Source organism: Dreissena polymorpha, chromosome 5, assembly GCF_020536995.1.
Source record: "Dreissena polymorpha isolate Duluth1 chromosome 5, UMN_Dpol_1.0, whole genome shotgun sequence".
NCBI classification, from domain to species: domain Eukaryota; kingdom Metazoa; phylum Mollusca; class Bivalvia; order Myida; family Dreissenidae; genus Dreissena; species Dreissena polymorpha.
The window spans coordinates 29,151,774-29,167,363 of NC_068359.1; the positions used below are offsets into that span (position 1 = coordinate 29,151,774).

Genomic DNA, 15,590 nt, shown 5'->3' on the forward strand with positions numbered 1-15,590 from the left:
GCAATTGTTTAGCGGCATTCTATAAATGACATCCGATAGGTCTAGTTAAACAACTCAAATGCTTCGGTTAGTGCATATTGTTTCAAGTGTCATAATTAATGCATTATTGCGCAGTAGATGTCATATTATTCGAACAATATATAATAAGTTCCACATCATCGAAGATTATCTGCAATATCAGTGCCTAATCGGAACCAAAACATTCTCCACGTGTAACTTGTGACATCACAGCACGCAATTCTCCACGAACGATAATCACCGAGTAGTTCCGATTAACACCAAGGTGCGAGATATCGCGAGCAACGTAAACGAACTTCGCGGAATATTGCAGGCCTTTTCTCCAACAGATTTATTTGAGAAATTAGAAATTAATAGCTTTGGGATACTTTGAAAAAGAGATTTAATGTCTTGATATCGTGTTATCTGTTGACAGCAAAAAGAGAATTATTTGCCGATTAATGGTGTCATTGCTTGAAATGTAAAATGGGAAAAATTGCATATTGATACAAATGCATATTTATAGAAATGTTCGTATGCGGAAAGAATTTATTCAGCTCATATTGATTATTAGAAACCTGCTGCTGCTCATAAAGTTGCATTCGACGAAATCATCATCATCATCATCATCATCATCATCATCATCATCATCATCATCATCATCATCATCATCATCATCATCATCATCATCATCATCATCATCATCATCCCCATCACCATCATCATCATCACCATCACCATCATCATCATCATCATCATCATCACTACCATCATCACCACTACCATCATCAACATCATCATCATCATCATCATCATCATCATCATCATCATCATCATGAGTCCAAAGATGATTGGTATTGTTACTTTTTAGACCGCATAATATACAATATTCTGTACGCGTCATTAGCTATGGCATTGCGTATAGTATTATGCTACGAAATATGAAAATAACATACATACTGCTCCAATGACTTCTTTGACTTCATATTGTTATGCATATTATTTTGCATTTTAAACAGTTTTAAAATATAGTGTCATCTACCTGAAAGGTGATAGAAAGGTGCGTTTACAATAATTTATTAACAAAATGCAACAAAATTTAAAAAAAATATAATTTATAACATACATTTTGAAAATTATGAACTGCCAATGTATTCAAATTCTCTGGTTTATGAGTTTGGTACGTAATGACTTGATCACCTTGATCCGCTTAGACTTTGTCCAATAAATGTTGTTTTGTTGGAGTACATGTTCCTTATTATGCTATTAATTCAAATAACATCTTCATTTAACCCATTTATGCCTAGCGTCTAGAAAAAAGGCCTTGGCAAACAGCGTAGACCCAGATGAAACGCCGCATGATGCGGCGTCTCATCAGAGTCTGTGCTGTTTGCTTAAAGGAATTTCTGTAAGAAATATTCTAAATATAGAAATAAATATACTAGACATCCCTAATTTTGGAAATAAATTGATCTAATTTAGAAGGATAGGAGAGTCCACTAGGCATAAATGGGTTAAACATTTGATAAGAAAATTATCCATAATATGTTATACCTATAAAACAAGTGCAGTGAGTTGTAAACGATTGCTTGATTCCACTAACCCGACTTGCACTTATTTTTCTTCAACAAACATATGGAATTATTGAACACAAATATGAACACACAACTATTTTGAAAAGTATGCCACACAAATATCATAATTATACCACATATATATCAAAATATTGCATACATATTAAACTTTTAGAACATAAATATGAAAATATCGAACATAAATATGAAATTATAAAACATATACTTGCTATGCAATACAAATAGAGGATTTTATCATATATATATATATATATGAATTTATACAACATATATATACAACTATACCACACAAAAATGGAAATATAGACCATACATATTCAAATATACCACACAAGTATTGAAACATGGAATTTTGCAACGTTTGACACGTCGAAAAATAATCTCTTCAGCTATTTAGAATTTATGTGGCTCTTTTGTTATGGACAATTTGAACAAGTCCCTGGACATCCGGCCTTTTTGCTGAAATTGTGCGCAGCTAACACGCAGCCCAACCGAGAGTGCTATATCTAATTTTGCGCAGTATCGGTATACAGAGCGTCAGTAGATAACCGCGCCTACATATATTTATATTGTTGTTGTCTTCAGTACATGATAACTGATTTCACTGAGATTTTGCCCCACCTATGGCTCCGGAGTTTTCATTTTAAGGTTAACGTGCGATACGCCGACATTGATTAAACTAATCGATACTTTTTAAATAAAAACAAACTATGGAGGCCAACCTGAGGAGAGTTCCGCCGCGTAAAAGGCGAGTAGTCTTAGGAATGGATGGAAGTAAATGCGCCGAAGAAGCGTTCAAATGTAAGTTATTTGTTCTTGCTAGGTCGGTGGTGTTTAGAGTGATCAACCCTTTTATGCCTAGTGGACTCTCCCATTCTTCTTAATTGGATCAATTAATTTCCAAAATTAGGGATGTCTAGTATATTTTTTCTATATTTAGAATATTTCTTACAGAAATTCCTATAAGCAAACAACGCAGACCCTGATGAGACGCCGCATCATGCGGCGTCTCATCTGGCTCTACGCTGTTTGCCAATGCCTTTTTTCTAGACGCTAGGCATAAATGGGTTAATAGGTTACAGAAATCGAAGTTGTAGTAACACGCGAATAACTAGTGTGTACTTTACCAATACGTTACCAGGCACTTTAGGAAAGTAGTACAATCAATTTAAAAATCAAAAAAGCTCTCTGATTATCATGATTATGTTTACCCCATATTACATCAAACTGAATACATTTAATCAGGTAGAAAACTGTAGCATCCTAGTACAAAACATATACACAGGACGTCAATTGCTTATACATTTCTCAGATTCAGAGATATCAGTTGGAACCGATCCAATAAACTGGAAAAAAACTTCATCCTCATTGTATAATAAACGAGACTTTCGGAATTTAGTGATCATTTGATATTAAGCTGAATTTGATGGTTCATCTTACAATTATTTACAAAAAAATAAAGGTAGCTTGATATTGTTGACAAGTAGTACTTACATCCTTCCACAGAACACATGAGACTCGCTCTGGCAAAACGGGACTCAATACCTGTGCGTAAAGTAAGGTTAGTCTGTGATTTCCGCACAGGTTAATCAGCTACAACCATTTTCGCTCTTAAGGATTTTTTCGTTGTAAGAAGTCTTCTTAACGAAAATCCATTTAAGGTGGAAAGTTTCGTCCCTGATTAGCCTGTTCGGACTGTGACGACATTTAACGCAAATGCAATAAGCCTTTTTTCACAGAGCGCGGCTCATTTAGAATCACTTACAAGCTGTTGGCTGTGTATGCTTTGCTAACTGTTGGCTGTGTACGCTAGTGCTAATGTTGGCTGTGTACGCTAGTGCTAATGTTGGCTGTGTACGCTAGTGCTAATGTTGGCTGTGTACGCTAGTGCTAATGTTGGCTGTGTACGCCAGTGCTAACCATAAATGCTGTTTATTGTTTTGTTTGAAGGGTATGCAAAGAAAATACACGAGCCCGGAGATTACCTGATAGTGATACACATTCCGGAGAAAAACCGTGAGTATACTCGCCACAATAATTAACTGTCTGACAGTGATGGGTGTGTCGATGATTTTGTTTTAAACGTCATTTTCTTTTATATTCTTGTATGACGTTTGTATGGAAGCGTATATTGTACACCCTCAAAGCTGTGATGATGTCAACATTCTATGACGGCATGATATGAAAAAGGTGTCATGGCGTAAAACATAACTCATCGTGTCGACTAAAACTATGATGGCAAGCCATTTTCGCAAGTGCATGACGCCAAAAAATTATGTTGATATGTCGACTTAGATCATGTCTACCAAATATTTTTTCGGGAAAAGCCGGAAATATTTACGTCGAGACTTAAACTTAATGTCGTTATGGCGACTAAAACTAAGAGGGAAAACCCTACAAAACTATGACGACATACCATGTTACTTCACAGTAAATCGATATAAACTAATCCGGCATGACCATATTATTGGGGTGTACCATATTCTATGACGGCATGGTATGAAAAAGGTGTCATGGCGTAAACAATAACTCATCGTGTCGACTAAAACTACGATGGCAAGTCATTTTCACAAGAGCATGACGCCAACAATTATGTTGATTTGTCGACTTAGATCATGTCGACTAAATTTTTTTTTTCGTGAAAAGCCGGTAACATTTACGTCGAGACTCTAACTTAATGTCGTGATGGCGAGTAAAATGAAGTGGGGAAAAAGCTACAAAACTATGTCGACATACCATGTTATTTCACAGTTAGTCGATATAAATTAATCCGGCATGACCATATTATTGGGTTGTACATATACGCTTCCGTACGTTTGTGACAACTTATGGCGTCATGTTTTAAGTAGTGATAACGTAAAACTAGTATTGATCATTTCTGTAGGACAACTTGCGCCGTGGCGTGTTGATGCTTGAAACATGTGTGAGTTTGTTTAAATAATAATACTTGCATAGTCACAAATAAATACACTTTAACCATTCTTACATGGCAAGTGGGTTATGCTTAAGGTTTTTAAATATAAACAAGGATCTTGTATTCTCTGCGCTTTGATGACATCAGATATATATGGCGTCATTTTGATTCGGCCGTGAAGACGGAAGATGCGTGTTTATGACGTCCTATTGTTCCAGCTTTTTTTACGTCAGATGCTAAGTTAATGACTACTAAGGATGACATACTGTTTTAATTGTGATAAAATCCGATGCCGATAAAAAGTGGGGTCACTACGTATGACGTCATATTATGTTAGACGTAATGACAATTGCTTCATCTCTGATCAGTGATGAGTGATGTATGGAAGCGTATATGGTACACCATGATGCTGTGATGATGTCAACATTCTATGACGGCATGATATGAAAAAGGTGTCATGGCGTAAAAAATAACTCATCGTGTCGACTAAAACTATGATGGCAAGTCATTTTCACAAGAGCATGACGCCAACAATTATGTTGATTTGTCGACTTAGATCATGTCGACCAAATTTTTTTTCGGGAAAAGCCGGAAACATTTACGTCGAGACTTGAACTTAAAATGTCGCTATGGCGAGTTAAATTAAGAGGGGAAAATATGGGCTTCCGTAAAAAAATCTACGGAAACGTATATGGTACACCCCAATAATATGGTCATGCCGGATTAATTTATATCGACTTACTGTGAAAAAACATGGTATGTCGACACAGTTTTGTAGCTTTTTTCCCACTTTTTACTCGCCATAACGACATTAAGTTAAAGTCTGATCATTTTCACAAGAGCATGACGCCAAAAATTATGTTGATTAGTCGACTAAGATCATGTCGACCAAAATATTTTTTCGGGAAAAGCCGGAAACATTTACGTCGAGACTTTAACTTAATGTCGTTATGACCAGTAAAATTAAGTTTGAAAAAGCTACAAAACTATGTCGACAAACCATGCTATTTCACAGTAAGTCGATATAAATTACTCCAGCATGACCATATTATTGGGGTGTACCATATACGCCTCCGTAGATTGGTGTTTATGACATGATATTGTTTCAGCCGTGTTGACGTCAGATGCTGCGTTGATGACTATTTATGACGTCATATTATTCCAGCCGTGATGACGTCAGATGGCTCGTCGATGACAGGGATTGAGGACGAGAATCAGCAGGTGACCCGGCTGAGGCTGGCACAGTTCCATGAACTCATGAAGCAACATGGCGTAAGGACCGGGGCCCAATTTACGAAAAATGATTCACTAACGCAGTTTATATGTATGAGCCGCGTTCAAAGAAAACTGGGCTTAATGCATGTGCGTAAAGTATCGTCCCAGGTTAGCCTGTGCAATCCGCACAGGCTAATCAGGGACGACACTTTCCGCTTGTGTGGTATTTTTAGTTTCAAGGAAGTCCCTACTTACGGAAAATCATGTTTAGGCGGAAAGTGTCGTCCCTGATTAGCCTGTGCGGACTGCACAGGCTAATCTGGGACGACACTTTACGCAAATGCATTATGCCCAGTTTTCTCAGAACAACGCCCATATTTTTAAGTAGCTTTTTAGTTGATGCATTTTTCTTGGAATATATTTTAATGAAATAATTCATTTTAATGACCGGCTTTTGACAGATAGTAATACAGCGAAAAGCTTACACGTGTCCAGTATTCTATGGTGTACGAACTGGTCCAAAACTATTCTAAACTGTCCGGGACGGTTTATAAACCATCCGGGACGGTTTGTAAACCGTCCCGGACAGTTTATTAAACTGTATCGGACAGTTACATACCTTTGAACCGCTCGTGCGTCTGTAAACTGTACCGGGCGATTTTTTTTGTGGTTTAACAAACTGTCCGATACAGTTTAGGAAACCGTCCGGGACGGTTTCCTGGCGTAAATTATAGAACGGCATAGGTTTTGAATTATTGTACGGCATAGACTTTGAAAGTCAATCAACCAATTAGAATCTGACATAATTAAGGATTACAACACTTTGTTGATATATCATTTAAAAGAACAAATAATTTCAAACCAATTTAAAGTGCAAATAACAAGTATAGAAGAAAATCATTAATTGCTTTTGTTGTCATTGCTAGAATTTCAAAACAAATAAACAAATAAACAAAACAGAATGATGAAAACTAATTTCTGTTAGATCCAGTTTATTTTTATCACAATGTTAAAAATTTCAATTATAAAAAATATTTCTTTAATAAATTCAGAAAATTTTCAATCTCCGGCTTTGCTTGCTGTATTCTTGTCAATTGTTGCTTGAAAAAAGTATTATCCTTTTGAAAAAAACCTATTGTCCATTCTTAATACCGTATCGGACAGTTTAAACCGTCCCGGACGGTTTATGAGCACGAAAGGTCCAAAACTTTCCTAAACCGTCCCGGACGGTTTGTAAACTGTCCGGGACGGTTTACAAACTGTCCGGGACGGTTTATAAACCGTCCCGGACGGTTTAGAATAGTTTTGGACCAGTTCGTACACCATAGTATTCGTGTCTGTGGTTGAGTTAGTCAGTAGCCTGTTAAAACTTGACCTGTCTATGTTGTCGGGACCAAGCGCAACTAATCATACGGCAAGGGGTATGTTAATATAATGGGTAACAATTGGTCTCTGGGTCCATACACGCGATAGTTTTACCGACGAAATGTGCTCTGTTGTGAAATAGGATGGTTTCGTCGAGAAATCGCTTTCAGTTGTATCAGTTAACTGCCCCTACGATTAATTTAAAAAAAAATTTTGCATTAGCCACAACAGTTTCTTCATAAAATCTTTTCAAACAGCCCAAAAAGAGAACACCCGAATGCTATATGATAATTGAACATTTTGAGCCAGGAAAACTCGGAAAATAGACACCATCCATCCGTCACAATACATAATTACGTTGTTTCCATTAGTTTCTCTAACTGTCTTCATATGCTATTGTATACTCAACTTACCAAAAATAGAAATTAAAAACAGCTGGTTTAAACCGGTATATTTACAAGCAAGATTTAAACACAGACATTACGTGATCTATCAATACTCTCTATTGATAAGTGTCTTTTGTTTCTAACTTACAATCTTGGTGGGTTGAAGTATAGGGTGTTGGATAAGCCGCGAAAAGATTAAAATCAAATGAGCCGCGTTCTGAGAAAACTGGGCATAATGCATGTGCGTAGTGTTGTCCCAGATTAGCCTGTTTAGTCAGCACAGGCTAATCATGGACGACAATTTCCGTTTTTATGACATTTTTTCGTTTAAATAGTCTCTTCTTAGCAAAAATCCAATTTAGGAGGAAAGTGTCGTCCCTGATTAGCCTGTGCGGTCTGCATTAAGCCCAATTTTTTCAGAACACGACTCAAATGTATGATGCGTGATACCATTTTGAGAAACAATCGCCAAGTAGTTGGAACACAATCAAGACATGCCGAAGAATTGAACGATGGATCTGATAGACATACAGTAATGCCAGACATCAGTAATGCCATTGGTAATATTCAGGTTATGACTGGAATTACTGGCTAGCATCTAAGTTTATTGTCAAAGAAATTTGAAAGTATTTTAATAATATGCACTGTTACAGAGCTTTCCGCGGTAGCTTTGAAGAACATAATGCGACGGGTTTGTTACGCGTTACCTCTACACTGGCAATGGGAGTATTTGGTAGACATTGGATTTTGTGTCCATTCAACCATATACCAATATGCATTCCCATTGCTTAATATCTTTTGGAAATATTCAACTTACAGTGCTGTGTAATTATGCATTTGATAACTATGAACAATATACTCGAACTTTTTGTATGCAAAAGTAATGCTTTTTCGTTTTTAAACGTGAATGCAGCTAAATGCATGTAGCAAAAATTCTTATGACAATGCAACCCATGTCTTAGAAACTGTTTTAACTACTCCTTAACATTTGCGCCAAGAAGTACCGAATAAGTAAAATAAAGTTTTCATTTAAAATCAATGAAGTTATCAAATAATTTTAAATGCACTGATCTCTTGGTTTGTGTCCTGAGCGACACATTTGTGTTCGTTTACCGACATAATGACAAGTCGAAATTAACTTTCATAAAAAGTAACCCTTGATCATACTCGGGAATCAATAAAATATAGCGCTTTTATAGCGCGTTGATAAGTATCATCACTTTAACGATTTTTTATACTTGAAACATGGCTTAACCGTGGACTGTGAATAAAAATGTTCCAGATTCAGGGCACGGTGAAGCATATGAGCGGAGAGCCGGGACCACAGCTCGTAGAGGCCGGGGCAAGGGAGGGCGCCGATTTTATCATAACAGGAAGTCGCGGCCTGGGTAAGCTGAAAAGGGCCTTCCTAGGGAGCGTCAGCGACTATGTGATCCGCCGCTCGTCAGTTCCGGCGCTCGTGTGCCGACTGGAGGATTCCCTATACTAATGGCAGCTGTCACGGATAGGTCTGAGAACACGTATATACACAATAAGCGCTATAGATTTTGTTTGCAATAAATAAAGAATGACTGCGTAAGTTATTTATTATTTAATACAAATGTTTACAGACTTGACAGAAACCTCTGTAAATTATCTTGTTTCAGTAGACGATACGTGTTTGATGATGCTGCTTATTTATACCACAATAAGAGCTTTTGAATAGATTTGGAATAAGTGAAGAATGGCTGCACAAGTTTAAAATACATACATTGGCAGACTGTACAGTGGCCTCTCTAAATATTATTGTTTCAGTGGACGAAAACATGTTTGATGAAGCAGAACATCAAGTAAACAGTTTTCAATTTCATAAGTGATTGGATGGGCATCTGAACTTTGCGTGATTGAATAATTATTAAAACATAAAATGTGTACAATAAATGTTATTTTGTTTGTTTCTTTAAGTAAAACATTGTTACATTGTTTTCTCGTAGAATTTTTCTTTTTTTTTTCTTATCTTACGTAGTAGCTTTATATTGATCTTAATGCTCACCGAAATCTGCTCTTCAGCTTGTAATAGTTGAACACGCAGAAACCAGCGACGTTCATACATGTATGGGTAAATAGTGCTAAATTATGGTCAGACAAGCTGACATGTAACCGCTACAACAAACCAGCCACGTTCACATGTATGGGTTAATACTGCTAAATTATGGTCAGACAAGCTGACATGTAACCGCTACATCAAACCAGCCACGTTCACATGTATGGGTTAATACTGCTAAATTATGGTCAGACAAGCTGACATGTAACCGCTACATCAAACCAGCCACGTTCACATGTATGGGTTAATACTGCTAAATTATGGTCAGACAAGCTGACGTGTAACCGCTACATCAAACCAGCCACGTTCATACATGTTATAAGTTAAAACTGCTAAACTATGGGCAATCAAGCTGACATGTAACCGCTACATCAAACCAGCCACGTTCATACATGTAATGGGTTAAAACTGCTAAACTATGGGCAATCAAGCTGACATGTAACCGCTACAACAAACCAGCCACGTTCACATGTATGGGTTAATACTGCTAAATTATGGTCAGACAAGCTGACATGTAACCGCTACATCAAACCAGCCACGTTCACATGTATGGGTTAATACTGCTAAATTATGGTCAGACAAGCTGACATGTAACCGTTAAATCAAACCAGCTAGTTCATACATGTAATGGGTTAAAACTGCTAAACTATGGGCAGACGAGCTGACATGTAACCGCTACATCAAACCAGCCACGTTCATAGATGTATGGGTTAATAGTGCTAAACTATGGCCAGACAAGCTGACATGTAACCGCTACATCAAACCAGCCACGTTCATACATGTAATGGGTTAAAACTGCTAAACTATGGGCAATCAAGCTGACATGTAACCGCTACATCAAACCAGCCACATTCATAGATGTATGGGTTAATAGTGCTAAACTATGGGCAGACAAGCTGACATGTAACCGCTACATCAAACCAGCCACGTTCATAGATGTATGGGTTAATAGTGCTAAACTATGGGCAGACAAGCTGACATGTAACCGCTACACCATCAGCAACCTAGTGCACAGGCAGCTGAACATAAGCGGATATAATTCAACATAAATATTTTGTCTTGTTAATATGTTACGTATACCTGTGATGGGTTCAGAGACAGTGGCGGTCATTGTTTCATAAAGAGTGGCAGTTCTTGTAGGACTGTTATAATATTACATCAACAAACTTTATTATGCTACTAATTAATCTCGGACTCAATAATATTCGTTTTTGTCTTTCTGCAAGTTTCAAATCTTTAACCATCATACTATACCAACACAATCACAGGGTACAGGGGAAGAGGGCGTCGGAAGAAAAACTTTACAAACGCACCTGACGCACAGATGGGTGACAGACAACACGGTATTCTAAAAGTTCCCCATCAGCCCTTAGTGCTGACGTCAGCTAAACAAATAAAAGAGATGTACTATGCGGTTTAAAACATTAAAAAAATGAGTACCGGTACCTTTACGTGATACTACACTTGAAACATGAAAGCCATGGGCTATGCGGGTAAGAAGAAATTATTTCGAAGGGTTTTCTCTTTGTATGTACACGTTTACGTGTCATTCAAATCTCCACAGTTACTTTTAGAAGAAACAGCTGTGAACGCAAACGGTTCTCATCGATTGTGGCACAAATGAAAACAAGCATTGCATGCAAAATCATTAGTAGATGTTGACGCAGCCTGATTGTTTCCAAACAGATAACGGCTGTTTTCCAAGTTTTATATATATCTGAAAACCATAAGTCTACTTTTACTTTTCCGCTATTAACGGTATGTCAGTGTATGTTCTGTAATAAATACCTCCGCATTATTTATATTCTTAAATTTATTTTTATTCTTAAATTTATTTTGTAAGTTGATATGGCATGATTATTATCACTCAATCGTTCCTTTAAAACAATCACAATGGCTGTATTTAACATTTAAGAACTTCCATAGGTGTCACAAAACAACTATCTTAATCCCAAGAGTGATTTAAATAAGAAGTCAAATAAACTGTAGAGTAAGCAACTTCCTCTTGGGATAACCATTTAAACCATTTATTATCGAAGTGTATTAACTTTACCCAACCCACAGAGTTTATCAGATACAATAGCAAGCAAAATAAAATAACAGGTGTGTTTGTTCACGTAGAAGTTCTCAAAATAGAAATGATCCAAGATTTAATACAGGATGTTCGACAATTACTTCTCAGTTTGTTTAGAAAAAAACTTCATGTATATTTATATGATAAAACATTGAAAATCATGATTAAGAACCTGGTTTTGATCTGGATATTATTGGGTTTAAATACAACGTATACTACTCCACTTTAGTGTAAACACCATTGAACGTACAATCTGATGCTGGGATGTTGCAAAACATAACAGGCTTTATTAAATATGATACATTGCGGTTTGTTATTACAACAAGAAGAAAAGAACTTGTTATAACATTACGGACATTCATAAACTTTAGAATAATGAAACTCGTATCATTCTGGTCTCAGTTTTTTTAGATCTTTTTTTCTCAAGATATGAAAGTTTTAAAAACACATTTACTGGCTCTTGTCTGGTTCTACACTCAATTTCCATTAACAAAGACCTTCACCTAACTGACTCTACATTCAGTCCAAAGCTAGGTCTGCATGTAAGCTCCATAAAAACACAATCTCAGCACAATACATGAGTAATAAACCAAGTAAATAAGCTGAAACAGTGACCCTGGTCTTGGCCAAACTTGACCTAAATATAATTTAACTTAAACATGCCATTACAATAGAATAGTTTTTAGTTAGACTATGATTATTTTTCAACATGCTACACATAACATTTCTGGAATCAGGATGTTACAAAATCATTTTAAACACTTCTATAACAGCTATTTAATTTTACAGAATGTTATAATCAAATACTGAATGCCCTTCTCAAAATAAAGCCATAAAACACCTCAACAATTTTCCAACTATGACAAGCTAACAGTTCCACGTATCCCAGAGGAACACAATCAGTAGGAACACTCATCATCAGTTCCAGACACGATCATGTGACATTTAGAGAAGACTGGAAGTTGCTTGATGTATCTATTTTTAAGAGCTCGCGTATCGCCATGGTAGCATAGCAGGATGGAGGCAGGGAGAGCTGAAACTCCAGAGCTAGATGACCTCCATCTGTAAAGCAAATAGGCATATCAGTAACAAAATATACATACAACTCCCAATGTAGTAATTTTTCTATAAATCAGCAAATATAATCAATCCAGCACATTTAATAATGTGTTACATGTTAAATACATTAAAAAATAAAGCACAATTAAATATTCGTAGGACACTGACGCCCCCTTAATCCATTTTTGTCTATAAGCCTACTTATGTCGAAAAACCTCACACAAATATAGAGGTGACCTATTAACATGCTGGTTAATTTAGTCATAAATTTTATCCGTCTGACAGCAATTACACACATAATAAGTTAAATAATGTAACCTTTGTTTTGCTAAAAAAGGGCTATAACTCTGGTAATGTTGTAAACAACCGAACCAAACTACCAAGCTGAGCATGTTCACATGATGGTTCACTTGTTTGTAATGTTATTTTCACTTTTACAGTAATAATGCTTGAGTATAGTACAATACTAGCTACGCAAAAGATGTATGCAACCCCTGACTTGTAGCACAGTCGTCCCTGTGACCTTGACCTTTGAACTTTCTATCAGAATATCATTGAGTGGTCATCCTTCGTCAAGACTTACCAGCCTTCTAATTGATATGATCCTAAGAAATGTCAGATATTTTGTTCAAGGTATCTCATATTAAAAGTCCATGTGACCTCTATTTTTAACTTGTTTACCTAAAAATCAATTGGCATCTTTTCTTCCCCCAAGTAACAAGAATAGCAATTAAGATGTTCATAGATCAAATCGATATTGTGCGGAAATGAATTCTCTCTTACAAGCCACTGCGATCTTGAGATTTTACCTGTTGACCACAAAATTGATAGACATCATTTGTTCCTCCCAAGTAACAAGCCTACTCTTTCAGTGCTGGAACCAAATTTTGAAGGTCTTTGCAAACAGTTTGGATCCAGATGAGACGCCACAGAACGTGGCATCTCATCAGGATCCAAACTGTTTGCCATTCTGATAGTATTCTTAGAAAAAAATCGAAGAAACTGCTAATTTTAGAAATTCAGCAGACAAAATTTTAGCAGACGACAAATTTCCCAGCATGCAAAGGGTTAAGATAGGATGATTGTAGGTCAGGGTATCCTATAGATATCATTCAGAATACAATGTAATGCCACAACCACCCCTTACCCAGTTCTTTAACCATGTAACCTAAAAATCAACATCTAACTTGCCTTTCTCTCAAGATATCACTGACAATAATACTACTTTGCATGTTTGTTTGTCAAAGCGTTTTCTAGATATTATGCAGAAATAAAATGTATGAGAAGGGCATACAAATGTGGTTTTTTTGCCATAAAGGCCATGGAGGTGTACAAGTTCACATGCTGTTTAAAATTTATTAAAGGTATGTCACTCCAGCAACGTGACTTTTTGAGTTACATCTGGCTGAACAAGGGCTGTTTGTAAAAAATGCATGCCCAAAATATGGGCTGTCAGTTGTAGTGGCAGCCATTGTGTGAATACGTTTTTTGTCACTGTGACCTTGACCTTTGACCTAGTGAGCTGAAAATAAATAGGGGTCATCTGCCAGTCATGATCAATGTACCTATGAAATTTCATGATCCTAGGCCTAATTATTCTTGAGTTATCATCCGGAAACCATTTTAATATTTCGAGTCACTGTGACCTTGACCTTTGACGTAGTGATCTGAAAATCAATAGGGGTCATCTGCCAGTCATTATCAATGTATCTATGAAGTTTCATGATCCTAGGCCTAAGCATTCTTGAGTTATCATCCAGAAACCATTTTACTATTTCGAGTCACTGTGACCTTGACCTTTGACCTAGTTACCTGAAAATCAATAGGGGACATCTGCCAGTCATGATCAATGTTCCTATGAAGTTTCATGATCATAGGCGAAAGCATTCTTGAGTTATCATCCGGAAACCATTTTACTGTTTCAAGTCACTGTGACCTTGACCTTTGACCTAGTAACCTGAAAATCGATAGGGGTCATCTGCCAGTCATGATCAATGTTCCTATGAAGTTTCATGATCCTAGGCGTAAGCATTCTTGAGTTATCATCTGGAAACCATTTTACTATTTCGAGTCACTGTGACCTTGACCTTTGACCTAGTGACCTGAAAATCGATAGGGGTCATCTGCCAGTCATGATCAACGTACCTATGAAGTTTCATGATCCTAGGCCTAAGCATTCTTGAGTTATCATCCGGAAACCATATTACTATTTCGAGTTACCGTGACCTTGACCTTTGACATAGTGACCTGAAAATCAATAGGGGTCATCTGCCAATCATGATCAATGTACCTATGAAGTTTCATGATCCTAGGCCTAAGCATTCTTGAGTAATCATCCGGAAACCATCTGGTGGAAGGACCAATGGACGGACGGACCGACCGACCGACATGTGCAAAACAATATACCCCCTCTTCTTCTAAGGAGGAAGGACACATAAACAATGGCTGACGGACAAGGGAAAATCTATAGACCCACCCCTTCTAATTGTGGGACATAAAAAAGTATGGTTCCTTGTACCTGTGCTTGTATTGTTCAGTGTGTCACCTTTCATGACATCCCAGTCACTGAGGACAACGGGTGAAGTGGGGTCGTCATAGCGATGCAGTCTCCAGGAGACGTCCTTGGGGCGCACCACGATGTGACGGTAACCACCCGCCAGAGAGAAGTCTCTGAGAATAGACACAACTGCTTACTAACCTAGCACACTTTGAGGGGTAAATATGATGCCCATTGAAAGAGACTATTTTGGAAATCAAATTATTTCTGATTAACTCCATTTAAATATCAGTGAGGTGAAGCACTGTTTTATGTAAAATATTTCTCAAATCAACAGGACCTGTAATCTTGGCCTTATGAGTAAAGTCTAACCTGACATAGCGTTAATCTGGCTTAAAGTCTAAC

The 15,590-nt window shown here is 37.0% G+C and overlaps 2 protein-coding genes across 9 annotated transcripts in view; one reads left to right on the forward strand and one right to left on the reverse strand.

The window, feature by feature from the left end:
* The first annotated feature begins 2,163 nt into the window (after nucleotides 1-2,163).
* LOC127880665 (uncharacterized) lies at nucleotides 2,164-9,434 on the forward strand. Of its 3 annotated transcripts, none has more exons than XM_052427997.1 (5): nucleotides 2,164-2,393; nucleotides 3,543-3,608; nucleotides 5,672-5,778; nucleotides 8,755-8,980; nucleotides 9,267-9,434. In XM_052427997.1, exons 1-4 carry the CDS (start codon nucleotides 2,303-2,305, stop codon nucleotides 8,959-8,961), a joined length of 471 nt encoding a protein of 156 aa, XP_052283957.1. In that variant the 5' UTR covers nucleotides 2,164-2,302; the 3' UTR covers nucleotides 8,962-8,980; nucleotides 9,267-9,434. The 3 variants fall into 3 exon arrangements, with proteins under 3 accessions (XP_052283957.1, XP_052283955.1, XP_052283956.1); XM_052427995.1 differs by having other exon boundaries at nucleotides 2,167-2,393; nucleotides 9,119-9,434; XM_052427996.1 differs by having other exon boundaries at nucleotides 2,167-2,393; nucleotides 9,122-9,434.
* Nucleotides 9,435-11,560: 2,126 nt separating this feature from the next.
* LOC127880661 (pseudouridylate synthase 7 homolog) overlaps nucleotides 11,561-15,590 on the reverse strand; it is a 77,932-nt gene continuing 73,902 nt past the window's right edge. For all 6 annotated transcript variants that reach the window (XM_052427987.1, XM_052427985.1, XM_052427986.1 and 3 more), the window contains exons 15-16: nucleotides 15,207-15,358; nucleotides 11,561-12,691 (exon numbers count right to left, since the gene is read on the reverse strand). In XM_052427987.1, coding sequence (XP_052283947.1) covers nucleotides 12,564-12,691; nucleotides 15,207-15,358 — 280 coding nt within the window. In that variant the 3' untranslated portion in view covers nucleotides 11,561-12,563. The remainder of the gene's footprint in view (nucleotides 12,692-15,206; nucleotides 15,359-15,590) is intronic.